General features: G+C 39.9%; 4 protein-coding genes and 2 long non-coding RNA genes across 8 annotated transcripts; 4 read left to right on the top strand and 2 right to left on the bottom strand.

Moving 5' to 3' along the window:
* The first annotated feature begins 107 nt into the window (after window positions 1-107).
* On the top strand, window positions 108-5,629 carry dqx1 (DEAQ box RNA-dependent ATPase 1). 2 transcript variants are annotated; one of them, XM_077737052.1, is made up of 12 exons: window positions 108-479; window positions 944-1,274; window positions 1,388-1,581; window positions 2,049-2,511; window positions 2,595-2,894; window positions 3,022-3,121; window positions 3,217-3,375; window positions 3,443-3,634; window positions 3,710-3,835; window positions 4,037-4,227; window positions 4,306-4,496; window positions 5,006-5,629. In XM_077737052.1, exons 1-12 carry the CDS (start codon window positions 469-471, stop codon window positions 5,211-5,213), a joined length of 2,466 nt encoding a protein of 821 aa, XP_077593178.1. In that variant the 5' UTR covers window positions 108-468; the 3' UTR covers window positions 5,214-5,629. The 2 variants fall into 2 exon arrangements, with proteins under 2 accessions (XP_077593178.1, XP_077593179.1); XM_077737053.1 differs by having other exon boundaries at window positions 113-479; window positions 902-1,274.
* Window positions 5,630-5,772: 143 nt separating this feature from the next.
* LOC144210400 (FYN-binding protein 1-like) lies at window positions 5,773-11,774 on the top strand. Its single transcript, XM_077737054.1, has 19 exons — window positions 5,773-5,911; window positions 6,351-7,224; window positions 7,755-7,869; window positions 8,119-8,201; window positions 8,419-8,441; window positions 8,541-8,593; window positions 8,842-8,953; window positions 9,012-9,171; window positions 9,294-9,414; window positions 9,624-9,643; window positions 9,729-9,801; window positions 9,870-9,956; window positions 10,358-10,398; window positions 10,472-10,535; window positions 10,605-10,704; window positions 10,773-10,935; window positions 11,001-11,034; window positions 11,130-11,161; window positions 11,230-11,774. Exons 1-19 carry the CDS (start codon window positions 5,909-5,911, stop codon window positions 11,256-11,258), a joined length of 2,187 nt encoding a protein of 728 aa, XP_077593180.1. The 5' UTR covers window positions 5,773-5,908; the 3' UTR covers window positions 11,259-11,774.
* Window positions 11,775-12,880: 1,106 nt separating this feature from the next.
* rbp4l (retinol binding protein 4, like) lies at window positions 12,881-14,247 on the bottom strand. Its single transcript, XM_077737061.1, has 5 exons — window positions 14,084-14,247; window positions 13,848-13,965; window positions 13,639-13,775; window positions 13,377-13,489; window positions 12,881-13,301 (listed from the first exon to the last, which is right to left on the bottom strand). Exons 2-5 carry the CDS (start codon window positions 13,962-13,964, stop codon window positions 13,078-13,080), a joined length of 591 nt encoding a protein of 196 aa, XP_077593187.1. The 5' UTR covers window position 13,965; window positions 14,084-14,247; the 3' UTR covers window positions 12,881-13,077.
* On the top strand, window positions 13,841-22,902 carry LOC144210405 (rod cGMP-specific 3',5'-cyclic phosphodiesterase subunit beta-like). The gene is made up of 24 exons (XM_077737062.1): window positions 13,841-13,992; window positions 16,309-16,816; window positions 16,895-17,206; window positions 18,321-18,473; window positions 18,541-18,630; window positions 19,245-19,385; window positions 19,456-19,530; window positions 19,612-19,676; window positions 19,804-19,870; window positions 19,947-19,994; window positions 20,059-20,208; window positions 20,267-20,410; window positions 20,491-20,556; window positions 20,622-20,771; window positions 20,842-20,949; window positions 21,021-21,130; window positions 21,262-21,349; window positions 21,458-21,558; window positions 21,842-21,949; window positions 22,083-22,146; window positions 22,206-22,280; window positions 22,368-22,451; window positions 22,539-22,692; window positions 22,787-22,902. Exons 2-24 carry the CDS (start codon window positions 16,658-16,660, stop codon window positions 22,828-22,830), a joined length of 2,556 nt encoding a protein of 851 aa, XP_077593188.1. The 5' UTR covers window positions 13,841-13,992; window positions 16,309-16,657; the 3' UTR covers window positions 22,831-22,902.
* A 690-nt stretch (window positions 22,903-23,592) lies between these two features.
* On the top strand, window positions 23,593-25,618 carry LOC144210609 (uncharacterized). 2 transcript variants are annotated; one of them, XR_013329412.1, is made up of 5 exons: window positions 23,596-23,836; window positions 23,953-24,141; window positions 24,346-25,131; window positions 25,316-25,409; window positions 25,497-25,618. It is a non-coding gene; the product is annotated as an uncharacterized LOC144210609 (long non-coding RNA). The 2 variants fall into 2 exon arrangements; XR_013329411.1 differs by having other exon boundaries at window positions 23,593-23,836; window positions 24,346-25,409.
* On the bottom strand, window positions 25,282-27,458 carry LOC144210610 (uncharacterized). Its single transcript, XR_013329413.1, has 4 exons — window positions 27,245-27,458; window positions 26,537-26,610; window positions 25,481-25,583; window positions 25,282-25,415 (listed from the first exon to the last, which is right to left on the bottom strand). It is a non-coding gene; the product is annotated as an uncharacterized LOC144210610 (long non-coding RNA).

Genomic DNA, 27,458 nt, shown 5'->3' with positions numbered 1-27,458 from the left:
AGTTGTTCAAATTTGCAACTCAACAACTACACATCTGAAGAACGAGTAAGATGAGTATACCAAGTATTTAAAAATATCATAATGTCATCGGAAGGATGAATATCTAAAATTTCAAAATATCACTGTCACCGGACATAACTTTTCGGGGAGATGCTGTATTTTCCCAAGGAACCTGAACGCAACGCCCAATTTGACAGCAAGGCAGCAAACATGGCGGCCGGCGGAGCGTCCTATCAACACCACCTCTTTATTGTCACTGTCAGATGTCAGGAAAGGAGCTGACTGGATGAGGATTAATGGGAAGCGTTCGGGATCAACTGCTGGCCCTTGTTCCCACATCGCCTTGTGTTTATCCACCTTCTTTTACCGAGGAGAAGGCGCCTGGTCACGGAAGCGTGAAGCGAATAACAACGTCGGCACTGAGCTGCGCAAGCACAATTTCGGCTTGATTTGCTCACTTGGAGCGATATGTTAAACAGGTTTGATGTGATTTTAATCCTTTCATTCTCATGTTAATGTTCAAATGTTTATCTGCAACATGGTGACTCGTTCATTTGGTAAGGAAATATACTAATACTAAAAACTAAACCAAGTCCATTTAGGTTTTGTTTATCGCTTATGAAATAGATATTGATGATTAGATAAGATAAGCTCGTGCAATTTAATATGATATGCAAAAGTAGGGAAGTGAAAAAGTACGCAGACGTGGTCAATTGTCCAAACAATAATGGTTTGCTTTAATTATGGTGACGTCACTGTTGAACTCACCTGGACTGACAGCTTAAGTGTTACATAAGGAGTCAGGTAATAAAAATAAACAATTAGAAAATACTATTACTATTTTTAGGAATCATGTGCATTTGTGTAATGGATTGCTTTTTCTTCCCTATTTTGTTTTTAGATAAACTCCCTTTGTTAACCATCTTATCGCTCTGGTGTGAAGCCCCACCCACTCCCTGATGATGTCATCACCACCAGGATTGACCTGTCCCCAGTCTGGACTTACAAAGGCACTGGACTCTCTGTCCATGTCTTCTTTTTTATCGGGGGAATTAGACGATGACGGGCCTGACGGAGGCCCGGATGAGGATGCTCTTGGAGACTTGGAAGTGAACCCTTATGATGGTCTGCCATTTTCCTCCCGCTACTACACACTGCTGCAAGAAAGACAACAACTTCCAATATGGACGCTCAGGCAGGAGCTGTTGGAGAGCCTGGAAAGTCACAATATGGTGATTCTTAGCGCGCCTGCTGGCGTCGGGAAAAGCACGCAGGTAAATAAAGTTGTGGTGAGAATGCTAAAGTGCCCTAATGGAGGATTTTTTTTAGTTATGAGTGCTTTCGATTGGACTTCTCGGTAACTTATGTGGGTTTTCTTGTCTTTCAGGTGCCGCAGTGGTGCGTGGAGTACGCGTTGTCCTATGAATTTTCTCAAGGCCCCGTGTGTTGTTCACAACCTTACTCAGTAGCCGCGGTCAGTCTGGCCCTTCGCGTGGCTGACGAGATGGACCTCAGCTTGGGCCTGGAGGTGGGCTACGGAGTGGCTCACGATAACAGTTGTACACCGGATACCTTGCTCAGGTATGGACATTTTCCTACTTGCCTTAAAATACAATTGTAAGATACTAGGAATGTCATGAAATCAATCCACCAGGCTGGTAAACATGTTTTTGTGGATTATTGGATTACAGACACTAGGTATGATGTCACATCACTTGTTGCCACACCCTGCATGGTCTTTGTTCCCAGTAAATTTGTTATACAAGTGTCATGTGATACCATCTCTTAAACTATGAGAAAATAGATGCACATTTAGAGTTTGACTATCTTTTATCTACTAAATCATTGTTTTTTTGGGAGGGGGGGGGGGCAAATTTGGCTGCTGGATATTCAAGTTATGTGTCGTAAAATGTACATGTATACTATTCAACTGTCTCTTTGTTAGTATTAATATGCTATTCTGAAGAATTACCATAATACTTGGACTAGAAGTCCCACTTGAAAGTGTGACGTTTTGTCTGGAAATAACTTGAATTTTCTCCACAAAGATTTGTCAGCGACACTCTCCTGCTTGAAGAAATGATGTCCGATCCGTTGCTGCATAAATACGGAATGGTGGTCTTGGACGAAGTCCAGGAACGCACTGTGGCAACGGACGTGCTGCTCGGCCTGCTGTGCGACGTCTGCCGTCAGAGACCGGACAACTTTCGCGTCGTTCTTCTGACCCACCCGAGTCTCGCCCCTCGGCTCGCTTCCTTTTTGGGCCCGTTTATACCTCCCCTTCATATTGAAAACCTTTTCTTGGACGCCTCTTTCAATGGTGAACGAGGGGTGGAAGAAGAGGAGGAGGAGGAAGAGGAGAGCGACTCTGTGAAGATGAAAAAGATGGAGGTGGTGTATCGAGAGCTCTCACCTGGGAAAGAACCAGTAGCCACTACATGTCATGTGGTTCTTGATCTTCACCAAAAAGGAGAAGAGGGAGATGTGATGGTGTTTCTTGCTAGCGTACAGGTACGTGTTTTTTTTTTAGGATGGACATTAGCCATGTGCTCAATGTCAAAATAGTTGGACAAATTTATTTTGTGTCCCTATAGGAAATAGAAGAGTGTGCCAGCCAACTTGAAGCAGCACATTCAAGCCTGAGTCCTCAACCGAGTTCACTCCGGATTCTTCTCCTCCACACCGGACTGGGTGGGCTGACCCAACGAGTGTACCACCCGGAAGGGTCTACACACCGGGACAATGACGGGGCGGAGGGAAAGGACAACGCCATATTGGAAGCTGAAGATTCAGGCACTCAGAGGAAAGTCATCCTCACCAATAGCCTGGCTGAGGCTTCCTTCTCACTACCGGGCATTCGCTATGTCATCGATACAGGTCTTCAGCTTAAAACTGTAAGTTTCTTCTCACTGGAATCTCATACCTGGCAACCTCGGACAGTTACTCCCCTTATTAATGATTGCAATTCCCCTTATTAAGCATTACAACTTGATACATGCTCAATGAATTTCTCCATTTCAGGTTTACAACCCTCGAATAAGAGCAAACTCCCAAATCCTGAAAACAATCAGCAAAATGCAAGCGGACATGCGAGCTCAAAGAGTCAACAGCAAGCTTCCAGGTAGGTCTCGCTTCCCAATGGACATTTCCCAGTCCTTTATCCCACCAATTCCCATTATACTTTATACTAATTTTTAATCCTTTCTTCCCTCGCAGGCTTCTGTTTCCGCCTCTACCCTCAATCCGTGTACGATAACGGCATGGAGGAAGCTCACCGTCCCAGAGTCATGGAGGAAAACCTCAGCCACTTGGTCTTGTTACTCAAGAGACTGGACATTGCCGACATGTGTCAATGCAAGTTCCTTGACGGACCAGGTACTTTTTAACCACCCTAAATGACCTCAGCTGGCCTAGTTTGACTCTCTCTCGACCCCCCGATCAGCGCCCGAGGCGTTAATGCAGGCTTTGGAAGACCTGGACTACCTGGCGGCGTTGGATGACGACGGAAACTTATCAGAAGTAGGCATCATCATGTCCGAACTGCCTCTAGAACCGCACCTGGCCAAAGCCCTGATCGCAGCGTGCGAGTACGACTGCGTGGACGAGCTGCTCACCGTGGCCGCCATGCTAACGGGTACGTAGCGGAAACCGCCATCTTGGGTCCCTTGCCGCTTCGCCTGCGAATTCACCAATTGGCATCTCTCGTTAGCTCCTTCTTGCTTCTCGAGACCAGAACCCGGCAAAGAGGAAGCCGCGGTGGCTCAGTGGCGACCCCTAATGCACGACGAAGGCGATCACATGTCTCTCATTAACATTTACAACGCCTACAACAAACGTAAGTTCACCTTATTGACGTGGTTTTATCCAGAATTAATTTCCTTGTCCCCTATGATTGGCTGTCCACCATCTGGTGCCAGTAGTTAGGCTCCAGCACCCCCCGCAAACCCTGCGAGAATACAAATGAATGAAGTAGCGATCTTTTTATAGCATTCGATGAATGACTGAAATGGAGGTTGTTATTTTTGACCGTTTGCAGACAACGAAGACGAGTCATGGTGCGCCGCCCACTTTCTGAACCACGCCGCCTTGCGCCTGGCGGCGGTGATCAGGGCCGAGCTGCTGGAAGTCATGCAGCGGATCGAACTCCCCGTGTCCCATCCTGCTTTTGGGTGCCAAGACAATTGCACAAATATCAAGAGGGCTCTCATCTCTGGATTCTTCCTTAAAGTAACTTCACTCTTCCTTGAGCCTCTACATTCGTTTTTTTGTGATAAAATGTGGTATTTGACGTTGTTTCTTCCTCAGGTGGCTCACGATGTGGACGGTTCCGGTAACTACCTCCTGCTAACTCACCGGCACGTGGCCCACCTGCACCCCCTGTCTTCCTACCTGTGCCGGCAGCCCCGCCCAGCCCCTCCCACCTGGGTTCTCTACCACGAGTTCACCATTTCTTGCGATAACTGCATTCGCATTATCTCCGAGGTGCACCCCCACATGTGAGTAAATATTACTTTACCATAATATATTTTTTTTATTTTTAAAAATAGTCAGTTCCCATATAAAAATGGACACTTAAATGTCATTTTTTTAAAAAAAGGTCCTTAAAAGAGTCAATTATTTACGAAATTTTCTGCCATTGACCACAATGGACATCCAATTTATTATTATAAAGATGTCAAAAATAACATTTTTTTTTTGTTTTTATCTCACTTACTGTCAATGCAGTACTCACAGATTATCTATTATGGTACCTTGTAAAATAATTTATGCATATTAAAAAAAAAAGAACTTTAATTCCCAGGATTGAACCACCATTGACATCAGTGGCAGTCAATTAGTTAACAACATTCTGATTATTATTTATCAGTGTTGTGAGTTGTGATATGTCAATGTTACTGTGTGGTCAATGGAAAAAAAAAGTTTGTTTTTAGAACTGTTTTGGGTCATTGATTACTGCCAAAAATGAGTTTTTTGGATGATTTTAGTGTTTTTTTTTTTTTTACAGGCTGGTGGAGCTTACCCCTCAATACTTTTTGGAAAACCTGCCATCCAGTGATGGAAAGGAGCTGCTCATCCACCTCAGGCAAAATTCCGATTGTCACTTTTACGACACCGACGGAACTCCCGATACCGACGGCGGGAGCGCAGAGGACGCCGATTCCGACGGAACGGGAGAGGCGGAGTCTGGCACGGAGATGTGCGTTGTCCAATGAGGAGGAAGAATTTTTTTCATAGGGCGGACCTTTGGCAAATACACAACTAAGAATGAAGAACACTAGGTTTTAATTTGGAGTAGGTTCTCTGATCTCAAATATGAAAATATATAATAATAAGGTTTAATAATAGGATTCTGTGCGTTTAGGGAGAAAAAACACTGGTTTTTGGTTTCCACTTTGACAGGAGATTTGTTTCTTCTTTGTTGGAAAAAAAGGAAAGTGATGTTATTTAAAAAAACTCATTTTTTGGGAAAAAGCAATTGATTTTTGATACTTTGTACAGACTTTATGGACGACAATTCTCAAGTCGGTGAATCTGGGAATACTCACAAAATCTGGACAATCTGACAAAATGCTCATTTGTATGTATACACTACAATTTCATCAAATAGAAATTTATTTGAAACATTGAATTGGGAGATGCATTTATATTTGACTCTTGACCTATACAAGTAAAAACAAGCTGCCAATGACAGGCAAATTCAGGATATCAGCTGATAGTTAAAGTAGTGTGAAACACACACCACACACACACACACACTTTGCAAGAGAGGAAGTACTAGTTGAGTCACACACACACACACACATGCTTATCACTGTCACATCCACTCAGTTAGTGTAGACTCTTTGTTTTTTCCTCACAGGGACTTAAACACTCTGATTCTCCTTCATAACAGGCTGCTCTTCCCAACATGGTAAGTCTTTATCCACTATAACTTTATCAAATAAACCATTTAAAATGTCTATATACTTATTATTATCATTGTAGGGTCAAGTATTACACTTAAGGCTGACAAATAAGGTTCCATTTATATATACTTAACAGTTTTTCTGTGTATTTTGCCTTCATGCAAAATACTTTTATAGCATAACAGTAAGTCAAAAAGTCATTTTATGAGTTGAAGTATACGGAAGTTCCATTTCATTTGCAGTACATGTTTCACAATGGCGTTGTTGCCATGGTAACAGGCGAACTTACACTTCCTTTTACTGAGTTTTATAGTCATCTACTGCATTTTCACAACTCGAGTGGTGAAGCTTTTAATCTTATTATACTTATTATCATATTGACAAAAAATACATTCAATTGTAACATTACAATAATAAAACCAAAAGTGATATTGTTGATTTCAGGAAAACAAGGCCGACGTCAAAGCTATCATGGCTCGTTTTCAGGCTAACAGCGCCAATGACGACAACTCCTCCCCAACACCGAGACCCAAAACTCCCCTCAACCACACCCTCTCCTCCGTCCCCGCCATCCCATCCAAGAAACCCGTCCTGGAAAGCCTTTCAGGTGGCTCCTTAAACCCAATCTCCAAACCCTTTGCCTACCCCAAAGGCCCATCACCCATCAAAACTGACCCCGAGACCTCCAAACCCAACAAAACAAAATCTTTAGCTAGCAAGTTCAACTCCGATGAGACACAAAAACCTTCACCAGACCGCTGGAAACCATCAGAATCCAGACCTGAACCCAAAATCCCTTCCCTCAAACCTCCTCTCAGTACCAGCCTTTCCAGCCCCAGACTTCCCGGTCCCAAACCCACCCCAGCAGGACTCAAACCCACCTTAGCAAAAGAAGACCAGAGCATAGGTCCGCCCCCAAAGGTGCCCCCCTCGTACCGAAAACCCAACAGCAGCATGGTCAAATTACGTCAACGTAGCCAAACCAACACGGACCAAACTTCCCCTCCAAGCGATTTCTTGGCCCCCCAAGAGGTTTGGAACAAGGACCCAGATCAGTCCCCGTCAAACCCATTACCGACCGTGGTGTCCAATCCCGCCAGTCCTCCTCCAAAACCCCCAGCCAGTAAGAAGCCCAGCATGAAAAAGCCAGCTCCGCCCTCTAGTATTCCAGACCCGGGCTCTCCTGACGACTCCACTAACGAACCAAAACGCAACCCCCTTCCAAACACCTTCAAACTGGGACCAGCACCCCCCAAACCTCAACGACCCCCTAAAGTTGACATCGACGACTTCAGAAGAGCAGCTGGAGTTTTTACGGGTAATCAATGTTCCCTCTAATTATTTGTTGACATCATAATTGCTCGTTATGGCCACACTAGTATCACACTTGCCATAAGCAGGTGCATGTCAATGTTCCCTCTAATTTTTTACTTTATAAGACAAAGTCAAGAATGTATTTAATGACCTTATCTTTCACAATCTCAAAATAGAGAAGTGGTTTTCTGTGACATAACAAATGTACTTTCCCTAATATTTCAGATGGGGTCCAAATTCTCAGACATTTTTAGGTGTCTTAAACACTTTATAATGATGTACTGTAATCCAGTGTATTGAACAATGTTCTGGATTGGTCCAATGAGACTCCATCCTCTGTTTAAACCCCGCCCTCAAACTCCATTTGTTTGGCTTTATGAGGAAGTGTACAGAAGGAAGAAGGGAGAGTTTCGAGCCCTTTTTAGACTCAATGACTAGCATCAGATAAACTTTTGCATTTTCCCATCATGTTCTAAAAAACTTTCATTGGACTTTCTGTACATAAATATATGTGCATTGTTGTTTTTGTGACAGGAAATAGCACTTTGAAGAAAACCATGGCCCGGCCTCCCTCCTCCAACCACACTGGGCGACCTCAACCGCCTCAAAGCGCCCTTCCAAGTCTGCCTCCACGACCTTTGACAAACATGTAATGCATGCCAACACACACAAATACAAACACAAACAAATATAGCATTTGAACTGTAGTCAGACTGTAGCACATTTACCTTTTTTTTAAATTGATCTCAACATTTGTTTACTGGAACAATGTTGACTGTATTTCAAGATCACATTTAAAGGGAATGAGAAGAGCAGCTTTGATTGGTCATAGAAGTTTATAAATGCACTTACAATAGACAAAGACTATTTCCCAAAAATGTAAATATGTACTTTAAAGTGTGCACCAGGAAGAATCCTACGACGATGTCGACATCGTGAACATCAACTCAAATTCTCCGCCTCCTCTGCCACCGTCCACAGGTTTGCTCAATTCTTAATAGTGCCGAACAACTATAATAATAATAATATATAAATAGTAATTTCCCCCCAAATTGTGATGCTTTGTATGTGTATTCAAGGTCTTATTATAAGTCCATTTTTCAATCCAATCCTAGAAATATATATATTTTGAAATCTGTGTCATATTCATAGATGATAGTATTGAAGTTTGACCTATTTTCTTATTGGCTCTCTATAGATCATCCAAGTTTCAGGCCCAAGGTAAGCCATACACACCATGGTAATATCTGCAAACGTCCAATCCTGTTTTACCGGACTTTTTGTCATTTTATTTATCTTTTTTGTCTCCTTTCTACACAGGAAGAGGATGATGACGACAGTGGGGACATGTATGAGCCTCTTGATGAAACCTGGTAAGAGAATATTACATCTACAGACTTCCAGACTTGGTCTTGAACAAGTGTTCATCTCACAACAGCGCCCCCATTCTCTGTGGTGGTTGGAGAACGTAATTACAGTTAAAATTATCAAAATTTATCGGAAGTTTTTATGAATTGTTTACAAAAATGACTTATTGTTATCGTTTTATGGACTAGATCTATTTCATCCTATGAATTGGTCACGGTTTGTATTTTAATTTCGGTTTTCTTCCCCTCAAAAGGGACGAACATGAGAAGAAAAAGGAAAAAGAGGACAAACGCCAACTGGAAATTGAGAAGAAAGAGCAAAAGGGACGTGAGAAGAAAGAACAAGAAGCCAGAAAGAAATTCAAGGTGAGCTTTTTGATCATTTTGAAAGATATTTTGGCATTAAAATGCTGCCGTTGGTCAGCTGGTTGGACCGGTGGAGGTGGTTCATCGTGGAAAAGCTTGCGGAGATTGTAAAGGAGGAAAGATGGAACTGGTACTGAAGAGAGGAGACAGTCTGGACATTATTCGAGTCCAAGGAAACCCGGAGGGGAAGTGGTTGGGACGCAAACATGATGGGACAAGTAAGTTTTGCCCTTGCATTTTTGAAGCCTGTTTTTGAAATGTTGTCTATGTTAATTTCCTCTACAAATCCATATTTTCTTAATTTCTTTGAAATAATAACTTGTACTTGTTTGATTTTCAGTTGGCTACGTGAAAATCCCATTAATGGACATTGACTTTAACACGTTAAAGAATCATCCGGCCCAGCACGGCTACACCAGCGACGTTTACGACGACGTGGACGTGGCCTCGTCAGACAGCAGGTGCCAAGCCACTTCATAAACACTACTTTTATTTCCTTCCAAACAATATTTGTCCGTTTTTTTAATAACATATACATATACATTCCTATGTCACCTTATAAGAGAATTCAAATGTCTTCTTTGGAAACAGTTTATTCGATTATCAGTCAACAAATATGTATATATTATACTGCTTCTATGTAACATTTTGACTTATTTTCTCTTTATAGTGGAATTAGCGGCCATGGAGGTAATTTTGCATTTTTATTTCACTTTTCAATTTACGCCGTTCATTAAAATAATCCCAAAATGTGATCTTTTGTTCCTTTTTGTAGTTCTTTTGCCGCCTCCTCCAGTGGAAGATCAGGAACTCTACAACGATGTCATGGATTCAGACTTGGATGTGAGGTGGGAAGTTAAAAAAAAAAAAAGACAATATTCCAAAACTCTAAAATTATCCATATTTGGCCTTGTAGCTCCTCCCACTCCAGGTCGTCCGTCACAAAGACGTCGGGCCTCGTCAAGATGTTCGAACGAAACAGACGTCCAATCGGCACACAAGTGTAAAAACGCGCTCGTTAGAGTAACCTTGCTTACCCTATTTTCTCGCATATAAGCCGTCAAAACAAAAGATGACTGAATTCTATCTGCACAAATTCGATATGGACGAAATATGCGAGAAAATATGGTAAATCCCGACTCATTGGAACCTGATGTTGCTGTGGCTCCTCCCCCTTTGCGAACAATAACATTATTACATGGAATTTGCATGGATTGACGTCTAATATTTCCCTAAAAATCAACTACTAATCTAATCGTGTTGCTCGCACTGTATAATAACAGGTATTTTTTTATGACTGATGCATGTTGCCGCTCGGTTTGAATTTGTCGAAAGTCAATCAAACGATTGGTCATTTGGTTTATTTCGTTATTGGTTTATTTGTCATTTCTTGTGTTGGGACAGATTGCCTCCACCCAGTCAGTTTGCACAAGGAGGAAATGCAGGTATGTCAAAATACATTTGCCCTAGAAAAGCAAAAAAATATGCAATAGCGATCAATTTGTTTTGTCTTTTAAGCTGACGATGAGATCTACTACGATGTGGATGCCCCAAACCATCCTCCACCTCCACCTATCAGCAGGTAAATATATCTATTTTCTTTCCATTATTTTTACCCTTCCAATTTGTGATATTGTCTTTATTTCACCAGCATCCCGACCCCGCGATCTCGAGACAAAGCGGACGAAATGGACGCCAAAAAAGCTAAAAAGTTCGAGAAAGAAGAAAAAGACTTTAGGAAAAAATTCAAAGTTTGTACAAAACACACTCAGGAAAACAAAAAGTACACACAACGTGAATAAAATGTGTTTTTTTCAAGTTTGATGGAGATATCCGGGTGCTCTATCGAGTGACCGTCAGCCCCGCGTTAACCCACAAAAAATGGGGTGGCAAAGAACTGGCGCTAAAAGCAGGGGAAAAACTGGACGTGATCATCAAAGGCGCCGATGATAAAATCATTTGTCGGAATGAAGAAGGAAAATGTGAGTGGAAATCAATGAAATGTCACAATAATATTGATCATTTAATCTGTCTTTTTTCTCCTTAGTTGGCTATGTTTCAACGTGCCACATTTCCATGGAGTGAGTATCACATTTGTATACATTTTAAATACTAGACAAGATGAGTCATGAGATAACATGAGATAAAATGTATGAACTTTTTGTTTTTTATACAGTGATGGTGAAACTTATGATGATATTGGTGATGGTAAGTATTTGTTTTAATCTTTACCGAATCAGAACAACTTTTAATAATATTTTTTTTACTTTTTTTAGATTACATCTATGTCAATGACGATGACTGAAGAACACATTGCGTTTGGTGTATTTACTTGTCTTCTCATATTTATTTAATTGTGCTTGGAAATAATAATAATTAAAAAAAATGTAAGTCTTCCCATATGTCCTTTGCTAATTTAAAGATGCAACAATGTTTAGACTTTTTTTATATTAATATATTAACTTTGCGAAATCCTCCTTAGTGTCCAAATGATGTCAAGCATCATAAAAAAAGTTTAATAAAGTAACCTTAATAAAATTAATAAATAACGCCAAACATTATCCTTTATATGTAAATTATTTATAATTTATAGCTTGTTAACCCTGGCAAAAGTCACCACAGCCTCTTTGTTTTTTTAATAACTTTATTGTAATTGTAATCATTTTTACATTTTAAAGTGCATGTCAGTAGGTTTAAGATTTTTCAAAATAGCAAAACAACATAAAAAACGACATTAGCACATTAGTGTACGATACATATATTTCCCACAAGAGGCGCTGTGGTCATTTAGCTTGAAGAGTAACGAAGAAGAAAAACACGGAAGTCAACGTCCTTGTCTTCATCATGGCTCCTCCAATTGCTGTTTCGCCACTTATCAAGGTAAAGAAGCTTTTTATTGATTTAATGCTCACATTTATTTCATTCCTGCATCAAAATCGACATCAATCATTGCTACATAGTCAAAATTGCTTTTCCGTTGCATGATATTTGTAAGATAGTTGAAGTCTTCCACCTTCTGCAATGACATTGAGGTGATTTGCTGTTAAATAAAGCCGGACAATATATGGACATGTATAATATATATAACAATCGATTCCTTTACTATCGTGGTATATTCATTGTAAGTTTTCTTTGGGTTACGTCTGATTTAAATTTAAACTCATCAGAAGGAGGGTCACAGTGAACTTTGCCCTGGTCTGATTGCTCATAAGGAAAATGTATAACAAGTGTTTGTTATTTATTTTAATGTTGTTGTTTTTTTTAGACTGCCCGGTGGTCGGCCCTCTTTATCGGTTTCTTCTATGGCAAACAGAGGTTTGGTAAGTTCAGCAACCTTTTGCAACTTAAACTATTAGCAGTCATCGAAAATAAGTCAAAATATGTATTCAATCTCAGAATACCTGAAGCCAATAGCAGAGGAAGAAAGGAAGATGGAGGAAGCTGAAAAGAAGGTTCGAGAGGAGCAGGAGCGAATCGCCAAACAACTAGCTGAAGGTAGTAGCACATAATGATGACATCATCACTTGACTCCCCTTCATTGGCCCCATAAACATAATAACTAAACACATTTCTTTTTTTTCCTCTTCTTTGCAGCTAATTCCGACACCATCCTCAAGTAAAATATCTCTGTTATGTTCAGGATTGAATAAAAGCAGATTATTTTTCATGAAGGCATGTTGGATTATTCATTGTCCTTCATTTAAAGGCCAATTGTAGTAATCCCCACCTCATTTAGCATTTAATAATCCTAGGATTGGGGTCAACTGCCAGTAAAGGAGAAAGTGCAACGTGGACAAAAAGGCCGCAAACTCTATTTTAATGTCGTTTGACATTTAAAAAATGTCTTTTTTCAAAGTAGTCATTTTTCTTTAATTTTAACTAGTTCTCAAGCTGCAGATTTTCAGAAACAATACATGGACAGAAATATGCCTTTAGAAAAACAACAACATTTTATTTATTCCATTCTTTCCAAGATCACTTAAATTAGGAGCCGCTTCACAACACCAGACTCCCAGTACCGAGGTATCTCTTTTTTTTAATAATTTGATGACTTCAGTCCAATGCATACGGCCGCCAGGTGGCGCTACTGCCTCCACCCATTTGGAATTAGCCTTTTTATGGCATTAGCAAGCGCCAGATTGCAGCACGGGCTGGAATTCTCCCACCATGCAGATATCCTCCTGCTTCTGACGCACGATACGCTGGATGGCGGGGGGCAGACCACGTGGGTTCCTGGAGAAGACGATGGCGTAGCCGTCCTCGCAGCTGCCGTCGTCCTTGACGGTACGGCAGGCGTAAGTGATGGCGTAGTTGTCGTAGTCAGTGTCAATCACCCAGTAGTTGTCACCTAGGATGGATAGGATGTTTAAAATGTGACGGGGAAGGACAAAAAGACCAGAATGGGATGTTTGTTGATGCTTACCTCCGCTAGACAGGTAGCTAGCCAATCCCTGGTAGTTCATAAACATCTTGCCGGGGGTGGTTGGGTCGGGGACAGAGTACTGGGCAGCCATGTCGGCGCAGACCACCCAGAATCTAGGAATGAAAACATAGAGAACTATTGGAACATTGGTTGAAAGCCATAGAAGGCCATTCCAGGTCTAGTAAAGACTCAGTTTTTAGTCAAATCCTTAAAACGGCAATGGTTCTATTGCGTTCTCAAGCAGGACTTGGACTCGACTCACCCAAAGAGGGTAACCCGTCCCTTGGAGGAAGCCGTCATGCTGCCATCATCATCAATGGTGTATTCTGCCGAGATGTTATCTTGCAGGAACAGGCCTTCCGGATCCTTCTTTTGCAGAGCGTACCATTTCCCGGAGTACTGAACACAACACAACAGGTCAGTCACCGACCTTAGTTTTGGATTCTGGTCTGGCTGAGGCTGGATACTTACTCTCTTAGGGTCAAAGTCTTGCTTAACGGAAAAGCTGTCCACCACACATGAGGCGGCCCAGCAGCTCTCGATCCAGGACAGCGCCAGTAGCAGGAGGGTCAGCTTGGAGGACGCCATTCTAGGAGAATCAAGACCAGTTTTGAAGGTATGACGGGTCTCAACGTATTCAAATCGACCTTCTGCAAAAATGCCATCACTTATCCTATTACCCTCGACGAATAGAGTCTTTGTCTTACCTTGTTTATGTCCGAGAATGGGCCAAGAAGGACGTGTGGGTGGCCAAACTGTAGATTGGGGCTCTGGTTAGACGGCGCCGCCTTTATATAGGTCCAAACACAGACCGGCTTACCACTGCTTTTCATTGCCGGGAACTAAATAAGGTGCTTAAATCTAAGAGGTAATCTCGTTGGTTAGAATTCCCCGACCGTATGTAAGCTGGCTTCTGTGTTCAAACCCGACAAAGATTTGCCCCAAAAATACAATCGGACTCTTATGCAACTTAGCATAGGCGCAACGGCGTGTACATTTTGGGATAGATCCAGTTAATTCCGTAAAGCCGATGTTATTAATCTCAACGTCTAGCTCAAGGTTTCAGGAACGTTTTTGACGAAAAAAGCCATAAACAATTCATATTTTCAAACATTATTCCTTCAGAGCCATACTCAGAATTTAAAAGTCAAAATACATGAAAATGTGAACATGTATTATTCATTTCATTACTTTGAAAGTAAAAAAAAGTCTAAATTCTTTTAAAAACATTTTTTTACTGTTGCTAATCAATGAGAGAATGCATTCAAAAGAGTCTAATGAAGAAAAAATATGATTTTAAAAAGGCAGAGAGCCATAAACACCCATCAAAAGAGCCACATATGGCTCCTGAGCCATAGTTTCCCTACTCCTGGTCTAGATGAAAACGTTTTGTTGATTTTTAATGGCAAACAGACTCCAATTGATGACAAAAATGAATCCTAAATGACAAATCTATAGTTTAAGCCTATTGAAATGTTTCTATACACAAAGGTAAACATTCAACAGTGTGGTGGATGTAAGAAACTTTGCAGGATTAACCTGGGTCACTTGAGATTACTGCCGCCATAACATGGCAAGAAGCAGCACAAATGCCACACTTGCCCTTTTCATCCGATTAAAGCGAACCAAACTGAGAACAGCAAGTTCAAGGGTGGTGACTTAAGATAGTAAACAGCGGGCAATACGACACGTGAGGCAGTCCAGACAGACGCAAAGTCTATTTTCTCCGGCCTTTAATCTTCTTGGGTGTCCTGAAACGGTCAATGGACGCAAATAGTAGCGCTCTTGTGTCATTTCAACTATTTTAAAAACAGAAAAAATCTCTTTCGCTTAATGCAAGGGTGCCAAACCATTTTAGATGTAATATTTACAGAAAAACAGACAGTCGGCACTCGTGATTTATGTTCTTGGGCCGTACAAAATGAGGTGGTGGGCCAGATTTGGCCCCCGAGCCACCACTTTGACACCAGTAGTTTAATGTTATTGCTTTTATTCTGGCTATCTTCAAGACAAATCAGTCCATGATTGGCTTTTGTCTATCTGAATACGGATGGTAAATAAATTATTAACTCTTATAATAATAATATATAACATTTTCCAAAACACATGCTTCCATGTATTAAACTTTAAATAAATAAAAACAATAAAACTATCGATGGGGCAATGTCAATCTTGCCTTTAAGTCTAAACAGAAGTACTAAAATACGGATTTTCCTTCCCCCTTGCGGTGAATATATGTAACACTTGTCCTCTCGGGTTGCCAGATGCTGGAGAATTAGTCCACTGTTTGTTAACCATTTGCAATGGCACAAATAGAAACCACACACACTATTACACACATTTTTTTTGTGTGGGAAAATAGTTAAAGTCCATTTTGTAAAAGTCCATCCCAGATTTGAATATATTCCGACATGCTGTCATATTTACTGCTCATCCCATCCATGGAACAACAGATTATTGATATGACCTTTTGTAAGGTGCTTATGAAAACCTAGCTTATCGTGCCTGCCTTTTATAGTGTGAACAACAACACACTAATTAATACCATTATAAATGTGACCATTTATTCATGTTGACTACTTATCTATGTTGACTAATAATTATGTTGACTACTCTATTTATTATTATTATTACTTATTTGTGCACTTCATGGTGAATCTTCAAATCTCTTAATACTTATATAATGACAATAAAAGCATTGAATTCAATTCCAATTCACAACTATTGAGCGACTAGCAAACCATTGACTTTGTTACAAGCAAATATAGAATAATATTAAACTAACAACCATAACAATGACAAAACTATTGAAAAAAACTATCATACCAAACAACATTTTTCATTCAACCAAGTCAGAAAAATTCAAATAATATGCTTGTTTTCAATTTCCCAACTCTATTTGGAAATATAATGTACTAAAATTTGCTTTCAGATTGAAATTAGGCCACCAGTTGGCGGTTGTCTGGCGCTTACTGGGATGACTGGGCTGGGAAATGATGATGATGATGATGACGATGATCACCTGACCAGGCAGATCCCCCTGGCTAACCTTCAGATCTCTCCACTGAGGACAAGAGGATTGCTTGGCGTCTCCTCAGGGGCTTCCACACAGCGGATTAATTCATATTAACGCCGTCTTCCATTTTCTCCGCTTTTGGAAGGCGACGGGACCTCGGACTGGATCCCACACATCATCCAGCCTCCCGTTGACGTCCCACGCAAGACACCAGGCCAACGTCCAAGCTCCAAATTAGAGACGCCGTCCTCAGAAGGATTGAAAGATGGCGGTTCGGAAGGAGGACGTCGAAAAATTCCTTGGGGGAAACCCAACCTTTGCTCAGGAATACTTTGCTAAGAAAATGAAGCAAAACGTAGTCGCTAAAATTTCAGGACTTCCGGAGAAGCAGGTGGACTTTGATAAATTTCAAGAGCTTAGTCAGGTAAACCATTCTTTTCAATACAAAAAAAAATGAAATATGTTTTTAAAAAGTCCTTTTTTTGTGTTATTTCTCCCCAAGGTGGAAGAGAGTCGGATTATGTACGATCTGATTAAAGACATGCAAGAGAATATCAACATGGAGAAAGTGGTTTTCAAGATTCTGAAGAGAATTAGCGCCTTGATTCACGCCGATCGCTGTAGTTTGTTCATGTACAGGCAGAGGAACGGTGTAGGCGAGTTGGCCACCAGGCTCTTCGATGTCAATACGCAATCTCGCTTGGAGGATTGCGTGGTGCCGCCCGATTCGGAGATTGTCTATCCCTTGGACTTAGGGATTGTGGGACATGTGGCCCTGACCAAGAAGACGGTCAATGTCAAGGATGTCCGTCAGGTGAGAAAAAATAACTAGGAAATTTGACCCTGTCGAAATGGATTATTTTTAATTTAAAGTAAGGGTTTTAGACTTGGGTTGGTTAGCAGGCCATGTTAATGTTAACTCGGTTTAATGTGGGCCGGACAATTTTTGATATATTTAGATTATTTTTTTATAAATGGATTAAAAGAACTGGATTAAAGGCCCTGAATATTCTGTTTTTTATAGATTTTAAAACAATGTTTATTTTAGATTTTTTAAATATATTTTTAGATTTTTTAAATATATTTTTAGATTTTTCAAATATATTTTTAGATTTTACTAAATGATTTTTGAACCAAAAACACAGAAAAAAATGATTAAACAATGACAATTATTAGTTTAAAAAGGGGACAATCAGGAAATTTAATATACATCTATACTCCATTTTAATTTGTCCCTAAAACAGAATGTCAACACTCATGATTGACTTTCTCGGGCCGCACAAAATGACTAGGCGGACCAAATTTGGCCCCCGGGCCGCCACTTGAACAACTTTGTCGTAGAGCAAGAATAATGACGATAGAATGAAATCCAATACAACTGTATCAATGAATAGAGAATTAAAATACTCAAAATGCTTTATTTTGAATAAGAGGACATAAAAAATGCTCTATTTTGAAGACATTTTTGCTCGTCTTGGAAACGGAGACGACGACGACGACACACTTGAGCAAGACAAGACCAAATCCCCTAGTTAGACTTAATCCATTTATTTGTAGCCCTGCTCCAGTGGATTACGCCAGCGACCCTTGTATTTATTTAGTCAGCAGTCGTCAATGACTCATCGAGTGGACTGTGTCTGTCTATGCTGTTGACAGCACTTTACAAAATATTAATAATAATAACCATAATAATCACAATAATGATAATAATCACATGTGTATTTACTGTCTCTATCTGATCTTTTCTATATCTGAGCGAAAAGTTCAAAACAAATCAGTTAGTCATACCCTCTAGGCCTTACCAAGGACCGCGGGGGTGCTAGAGCCAACCCCAAATATTTGGACAGCCAATCACAAGGCCAGCAATGCAGACAAATGGGTTGATATGAGAGTGAAAAGTGAATTTTATGGACGTTTTTGTGTTCCAGAGTGAGCACTATAGCCCATTTGCCGACGAGCTGACGGAGTACCAGAGCAGGAACGTCTTGGCCACGCCCATCCTCAACGGCAAAGACATGGTGGCCGTCATCATGGCCCTCAACAAGACTACCGGGCCGCACTTTACGGATCAAGATGAAGATGTGAGTGGCAAAAAGTACTCGACAACTTGTATTTATTTATTTATGTATTTATGTGTTTGTTTTGCAGCTCTTTTTAAAGTACCTGAAAATTGCCTCTTTAAACTTAAAGATTTTCCACCTGAGTTACCTCCACAACTGCGAGACACGGAAAGGACAGGTAAATGACATCACTTTTTGGACAATATCCATCTTTTACAGAGCTGTCAGGTAAAATAAAAGTATTTTTTTCATTCAAAAAAATAATATAAGGTGAAACAATATCGTCTTAAAGACCCAAATTGAGCAAAATTGTATGTAAAAGCAGGATTTTAACCTTTGTTTTATGTTAGCTTTCCCCGGAATTCAGGTTATTTTTTAAATCTGCCAAAGAATACCATAAAAAAAACAATGTTAAGCTTCTTTATCCTTAAAAAAAATTGCTTTAAATATTTTTATTGTGCCCATTAAATGCAGCATATTTACTTTTAATATTAAAAAAATAGCCCCCCCCCCAAAAAAAAATCCCACCAAAATGATATCAATAATTAGATATAAGAACAATCAAACAATGTTTCATCTCTCTTTGTTCCCTTGTTAGACTTAAAAATGGCTTTAAATAGAAGAATACTCTTTTTTTATATTTAAAAATATACCCCCAAAAATCCCAATGTGGTGTTGTGGTCTATTTCTATTTAAAAGCTAGTGTCCCTAATGTTATGGCAATGAAGTTTGCTTTCAGTCAACTTTTTTTGGACTTGTATTTTCAAAATAAAACTTGTTTTTTTCCATTAGTTGCTGCTTTGGTCGGCCAACAAAGTATTTGAAGAGCTGACTGACATTGAGCGACAGTTCCACAAGGCCTTGTACACGGTGCGAGCCTACCTCAACTGCGACCGCTATTCTGTGGGTTTACTTGACATGACCAAGGACAAGGTTATTATTAATATAATTATCATTGTTTTGCTTTGTTGTTGTGGCTTCTAATTCTATTCTTCTTCTGCAGGAATTCTTTGACGTATGGCCAGTTTTAATGGGAGAGCAGCCACCTTATTCAGGGCCTGTCACTCCTGATGGAAGGGTACGTAATAGAAAAAAAAATAAAGCCTGGTGGGTCAATTTTTCCATCAAACTAATAATATTTCCACTCATTTTTTCCTAGGAAGTACATTTCTACAAAGTTATCGATTATATATTACACGGGAAGGAAGATATCAAAGTTATACCGTAAGTGGACACCATTTTTGTCATGGTTTTCGGATTGGTCGATCATGGTTAGCATGTTGCTAACGTGACAAAATCTTATTTCATGTCAAGTCTATGATGTATGATAGATTTATTTATTTTTATGCAGGAATCCACCAGCGGATCACTGGGCCTTGAGTAGCGGTTTACCGACTTATGTGGCGGAAAGTGGCTTTGTAAGTTCCATTTTACATCAAATTTCATTTTTTTTTTACCTGGCTAACACTCTTTTTGGGTTTTTATCCCTCATAGATTTGCAATATCATGAATACCGGAGCGGATGAGACCTTTAATTTCCAGGTAAGCCTTAAAAAACGTTAAATACGAGAAGACATTGTCACATGGTTTTGTTGTTTGGCTACAGACGGAAGCATTGGACAGCAGTGGATGGACCATCAAAAATGTCCTCTCCCTCCCCATCGTCAACAAGAAAGAGGAGATTGTGGGCGTGGCTACTTTCTACAACCGAAAAGACGGAAAGCCCTTTGACGATCAAGACGAACAGCTGATGGAGGTACTTGATAAATTTGCAGCAAATTCCGTTTAACTGAACTTTGTTTGCGTTCTATCAGGCTTTGACGCAATTCCTGGGTTGGTCCGCTTTGAATACGGACACTTACGACAAAATGAATAAGCTGGAAAACCGTAAAGACATCGCCCAGGACATGGTGCTCTACCATGTCAAATGTCGGAATGATGAAATCCAGAATATTCTGGTTAGTTGAAGAGCTTTTTGGTTTATTTTTGGGGAATTTTGAAGGCTTAAGACTTACATTTTCTTTCTCAATACGTTTAGAATACACAGGAGGTCTACAATTGCGAACCTTGTGAATGTGAAGAGGAGGAGCTTCTCGGTATCTTGGTAATAACACTCAAATATTCAAAGGACCCAACGCAATAAGTCCAACACATTTTTTTTTTTAATAGAAAAAAGACTTGCCGCCTCTAATCCAGAAATTTGAGATCTACGAATTCCGTTTTTCGGATTTCAAGTGCACCGAAACGGAACTGGTCAAATGCGGAATACAAATGTACTACGAAGTAGGAGTGGTCAAGAAGTTCCAGATCCCTCAAGAGGTGATTGGACACTCACAATAGTTTTGTGTCCTCCTAAAGCCCCACTTAAAGTTTTTTGGGTTCTTCTTAGGTGCTGGTCCGCTTCATGTATTCTGTCAGTAAAGGTTACAGGAGGATTACCTACCATAACTGGCGGCATGGCTTCAACGTGGGACAAACCATGTTCACGCTCTTGACGGTATTTTATTCGACTTCTGGTTGCTCTTAAATGTCAAAGAGTCCATTGTTTTTTGATGTTTTTTGGACTAGACGGGAATGCTGAAGAGGTACTACACCGATTTGGAGGTCATGGCCATGATTACGGCAGGCTTTCTTCATGATATTGATCACAGAGGGACAAATAACTTATACCAGGTCAAGTAAGTGTTACTCACTTTAAAATATGTTGACTGGTCGCCATAAGTGAAGATAGTAAATAGTTTGTTTTTAGCTAAAATGGAGATTGGAGTCCAGAAGTTGTCGATTTAAATTTTTTGGGGGGATTTCACAGGTCTGGCAACCCTCTCGCTAAATTGCATGGATCGTCCATCTTGGAACGACACCATCTAGAGTTTGGAAAATTTCTCTTGTCCGATGAGGTGAGAAAGTCGAAGAAACATTTTGGTTTTTAGGATTTTAATCATTATATGTGTGGAATTTTAATCATGATATGCTTGACAAATGCTTCTTTCTTTCCTCATCCATAGTCACTGAACATCTACCAGAACCTGAACAGGCGACAGGTGGACCACGTTATTCACCTGACTGACATCGCTATCATTGCCACTGACCTGGCTCTTTATTTCAAGTAAGCCAGCCAACGGCCATCATGCCACTTGGACGTTTGGTCGCGCAGACATTTGGTCGCCCGGACGTTTGACAACATGACAAAGAATTTACTGTTGAAATCAGCTCTCAAAATTATATTCTTGAGAGAGTTCTAAATATCTAATGTTGAAACCAGCTCTCAAAATTATATTCACCCAGGCGACCAAACGTCCAGACCACCAAACGTCCGGTCACGATCATGCCCGTGTCCAATCAGTCCCCAAAAACACAATCATGGATGCTTTATTATTATTTTTTTTTAGAAAGAGAACCATGTTCCAGAAGATTGTGGACCTTTCACACACATATGAGGATGAAAAGAAGTGGGTGGATTTCATGTCTTTGGAAACTACCAGGAAAGAGATACTCATGTAGGTTCACTCACTCACAAAAATGTTCTTCTGTGTCTATCTATACGTCTCTGATTTCTAATGGCTCACAAAAATGTTCTTCTGTGGCTATCTATGCGTCTCAGATTTCTAATGGCTTCTTCCTCTGTTTCAGGGCCATGATGATGACCGCCTGTGATTTGTCTGCCATCACCAAGCCTTGGGAGGTCCAAAGCAAGGTGAGGGGAATGCTAATTCTAATGTTACAAAGTCCTTAAGTTGTCCTTGTGTCCCACAGGTTGCATTGTCTGTGGCGGCAGAGTTTTGGGAGCAAGGTGACTTGGAGAGGACGGTCCTGGAACAACAACCCATTGTGAGTCTCCAAGCAAAACAAGGCTGATCCCCATTTACGACTATGTTCTTCCTTGTAACTTGTTTATTTTTTGGTTTTATTCACTAGCCTATGATGGACAGGAACAAAGCAGCAGAGCTGCCAAAACTCCAATGCGGTTTCATCGACTTTGTCTGCACGTTCGTCTATAAGGTGATGTTTATTTGGATGGATGAAGCAGTATAATGTTGGGTACCAGGACCCAGATTATAAAATTAATCTTGAATAATGGCTTTCTAGGAATTCTCTCGCTTCCACCCACAAATCCAGCCCATGTTGGATGGAATCTTGAACAACAGGAAGGAGTGGAATGCCAAAAAAGAAGAGTACGAGGCAACACTTAAAGTCTTGGAGGACCAGAAGGCCGCAAAGCAAGCGACGGCGGCCAGAAAAGGTGCTCGCTTGAGAGTCTGAATGAATTGTTCATCCGCGGTCAGATGTTGTCGTCGTCTTACGTTTGGCGTACAATGTTTTTCTCGGTCCGACAGCGGATGATGGAGGTGGAAGTTCGAAGACGTGCTCGGTGTGCTGAAAAAGGCAGAGTTTGACCATCACCGCCACCGAGGAGGAAATGGACGGATGGACAGATGGATGGACAGATGGATGGACAGATGGGCAGTGTGTAGAAATGTCAGAAAAATTGGTGCTTATCAGAAATGGGAGCAAGAAAGTAACTGCTTTTTTTGAAGAACTACAGTGTTTCAAAATGTGTCATCCCATTTTGTTGGCCAATATTCTTTGGAATGGTCTTAATTGTTCACATCTTGTGTAGAAACATTTCAAGTTTGTGTGTGTTCCAGTTCCGCCAACATGCGCATAAACAATAATCCCAAACAGAAATTAAGTAAAAAAGCAACAGTACTTCATAAGAGGGAGTTAAATAATAGAAAACAAATGGTGACATAGCCCATATAATATTAAATAAACACTTTACTGTTTATACTCATTGCAGAAAGTTTTGGACCATATGAACCACAAAAAACAAGGTACTATAACAGTTCTGAATTGAATTTACCCATTTATCAATTAACTTGATTATGAATAAAGTCCAACTTGGAATATTAATGAACTAAAGCGTCTATAATAATTCCCCCATGAGCACCATAAAATCTAGCCAAAAAAGCTGGGTTACATTGTCATTTGCATAAGATAACAAGCCTTATTATACATAGGCACCGATGCAATATGGCTGACAAATGGCGACGTGACCTTTGACCTTGTCTGCGTCAGAGCACACTAGTGCGTCTCCTCCTAGTTACCTATGTCCTAGCTTCACAGACATTTTGATCGAACCCCGAATGAATCGATCGTGATCGTGTAAGGCATGGCATGCGGGAAGGTTTCGGTAGTTGACTAGTTTAGCCTGACGTGATCCAATGTAGCATTTGGTGTTGTGTGCTAACCACGCGCAAACATTTCCCGGACAAACTGGATTGTAATCATAGATCTGCTTTTAATATGTTAACGGATGAAATTGGACACGGATAATTTCAACTACGTCTACAACTGGGCTCGCACATCAATGTTCATCTTATGATGTAAGTGTTGTTTTGAACTCTACTCATTCACGTTTACGTAATTGTCATGACCGAAGTGCTATTTGTTTGGAACGAATGCTTTCTCAACGCGTGCAAATGTTTTTGCGATGTTTCAGAGGCAGTTTGGAAGGCAAGCGAGAGCCGAAGAGTTACAAACACCCCAATGGAAGACTCCATGCTTTGTTTCTCCGGTGTCTACCATGAGGATTGCCCCGATGTGGACATCACCAGCCTGGTGTTCGCCGAAGGAAAGCCCCTGGCTTGGCCGTTGCGCATCCCTACAAGGCCTTCAGCAACCGTTGGAAGTAAGTGCCTTCTTAGAAAAACGACATAGTATAGTAAGGCTTTTTTCCCTCTAAAAAAACACATAGTATAGTATGCCCCCCCCCCTAAAACGACATAGTACAGTATGGCTTTATTGTATGTACTGTAAGATATTTGTTGAATGTAAGTTACAGCATGGAGGAAATGTTCCCCAGAAGTTCACGACTTTCCTTGTTTGTTGACAGACTCATACCGGCGCCCCCCCTGAATGCGCCTTCATCCAGGAGTGTGAGTCTCCGGCGCCCCAGTGAGCGGAGGCTGACACGGTCATGCTTTTGGACGGCTCCGGCAGATGCAGGTGGACAACTTTGCCAGATGGCAAATCCTCAAAGATATGTAAGTCCGATTGTGGACGAGGGTGCGGTAAGAATGCCGACCAGAAAATAGCCAATGTCTTTTGATTTTGTAGGCTAAGTATTTGAACACATTTTGGTGTAATGTCCTAAATGTAAAATTTAAAAAATGTTTAAAGTATTTTTTAGTAAAAGGTAATTTTTCTTATGTTGCTGGTGGGGAGGGCCACCAAGACTAAGTATTTTCGGTAAGGGAGTATTCCAGAAATTTGGCTAAGTGTGCAAGCCACCTCCCAACTGAGATTTCCTTAACTAAGTATTTTAAAAAAAATTGATGTAATGTTTAATTTAAAATTTTAATTTTTAAAGTATTTTTTAGTAAAAGTGACTAACTATTTTCTTTCAGAGGGCGCTGGAGAAATTTGAAATTTTAAAAGTGTTTAAGCCAGGAGAAATTTGACTAAGTGTTTAAGCCACCTAAATAAAGAGTATGGTCATGTTCAATACAACTTTCTATGTGTCTTTCTTTTAATTTTTTTTTATTTTTTATAGTATTTTTCAGCAAAAGGTAAAGGATCTGACGTCGCAGGTGGCTCTCCCCGCCGAAGGCGGGGAGAGTCACCAAGAATTCATTTCTGAGTGCCTGCTCCGGGAAGCGAACCAGCGTCCATCTGGGCGGTAGGCGCATACTCAACCTTTGCACTATGTGAACCATCCCACCCTCCCACTAACATCGCGCGCCCAAGTATTTTCTTTTAGAGGCCGATCGAAAATTTTGACTAAGTGTTTAAGCCACACCCACACAACAAAAAAAATATAGAAGTTAAGTCCTGTTCACTCAGTTTTTATTTGACATTAAAAGTGACAAGTTGGAAGAGGCGGGGAATCCAATCAAAGTCCTTTTGTATGAGGCCAAGTCATCCACCTGCTGAAATCCACATCACCGCCATCCACAGGTGAGTCTAAGAAAAACAAAAGACAAAAATTATTTTCTGCACTGCAAAATGAATGTGTTTTTTAAACTTACTTTTTTTTGTTTTCAGGTGTCTTCGCTCTTCAAGCTTTGGGAAACCTTTTGGTTGGAAGAGGGTCCATCCCACAAGTCACCATTTTTTGCCTATGTGTCACATCTGAAAAAATAAAAATCAAAGTTGACAACAAAGTATCTCTTGTTCTATTATGTGACCATGACTTTTATTTATACTAAATAAATGTTTTCATTCAAAAAGTTTTTTGTAAGGGGATATGGCTATGAACACACACTATGATCACTGGGTTTTATTTTAAAGCAAAAAGCCTTACTATATTATGTCATTTTGTAAAAGAAATAAAAGGCTTACTATATTATGTGGTATTTTAAAAAGAAAAAGCCTTACTATACTATGTCATTTTGTACGGATAAAAAGCCTTACTATATATACTATGTCATTTTTTACGAATAAAAAGCCTTACTATACTATGTCGTTTTTTTGAAGAAAAAAGCCTTACTATACTATGTCGTTTTTTTGAAGAAAAAAGCCTTACTATACTATGTCGTTTTTAAGAATAAAAAGCCTTACTATACTATGTCGTTTTTTTTAAGAAAAAAGCCTTACTATACTATGTCGTTTTTTTAAGATAAAAAGCCTTACTATACTATGTCGTTTTTTTTAAGAAAAAAGCCTTACTATACTATGTCGTTTTTTTGAAGATTAAAAAGCCTTACTATACTATGTTGTTTTTTAAAGATAAAAAGCCTTACTATACTATGTCGTTTTTTTAAAGAAAAAAAGCCTTACTATACTATGTCGTTTTTTAAAAGAAAAAAAGCCTTACTATACTATGTCATTTTTGACGAATAAAAAGCCTTATTATACTATGTCGTTTTTGACGAATAAAAAGCCTAACTATACTATGTCGTTTTTTAGGGGGGGAAAAGCCATACTATACTATGTCGTTTTTTTAAAGAAATAAAAGCCAAACTATACTATGTTGAAAAGCCTTACTATACTATTGACTTAGAATTATCAGAAAGATTTTTGTTTCATTCTAAAAAGTATTTTGTAAGGTGATGTGGCTATGAAAAAGGCGAAACATCACATACCGAGCCAATATGAAGGCGACCGGTCGGGTGGCTCTTCATCTTCATCCGCAAGCTGCTTCCAAACCTACTCCATCCTGTCAAAGACCACAAGAAAAAAGCATGAATACATGGTCATTTTTTTTTTATAGGAAAAAGCCTTACTATACTATGTCGTTTTTAGGGGAAAAGCCTTACTATACTGTAATTTTTTAGGGGGAAAAAGCCTTACTATACTGTATTTTTTTAGGGGGGAAAAGCCTCACTATACTATGTCATTATTAAAAGAAAAAAGTCTTACTATACTATGTAGTTTTTACTTTTTAAAAAACCTTACTATACTATGTAGGTTTTTTTAAAGAAACTAGCCTTACTATATTATGTTGTTTTTGTTTTGTTTTTAAGAAAAACGCCTTACTATACTATGTCATATTTTTAGGGGGGAAAAGCCATACTAGACATGGTCTTCAACCAAAAATAAATAAATGAATCAAGTCGTCAAATATGACCAATATTACTGGAGATAGTGTCTTTCCACAATTAGGATTTTCGTTTTATGCCAAATGGTCTATAGAGGAATTTCGAATTGGAAAAGTAATCTTTTCAGTCCTTGTTCGGTCTTTGAAACGATTAAGAAACACTAAACGCAAATCGATTTGGAGATATTATGACTGAAAGTTAAACTATATCTTTAGAGAAAATTGCAACGTAGAAAACGGGAGCATTTCTTACCCTTCCGACGCCATGCGTCGAGTACACAAAAATCAGCTTACGTCAAAAACAACAACTTCTTGGTGGACTTCTGTTCATGGCCTTTAACAAACATGTTTTTGTTGGAGTTGACCCAAAATAGATCATTTAGATGATGCGATTAAAACGCTGAAAATACGTTTACAAACAAAACAAAGCATGCAAAAAGCGTTTTCTTCCATTTTCTTTTCCGGTC

This window comes from Stigmatopora nigra, chromosome 17, assembly GCF_051989575.1.
Source record: "Stigmatopora nigra isolate UIUO_SnigA chromosome 17, RoL_Snig_1.1, whole genome shotgun sequence".
Classification (NCBI taxonomy): Eukaryota; Metazoa; Chordata; class Actinopteri; order Syngnathiformes; family Syngnathidae; genus Stigmatopora; species Stigmatopora nigra.
This window is presented reverse-complemented; position numbering and strand designations above follow the sequence as displayed.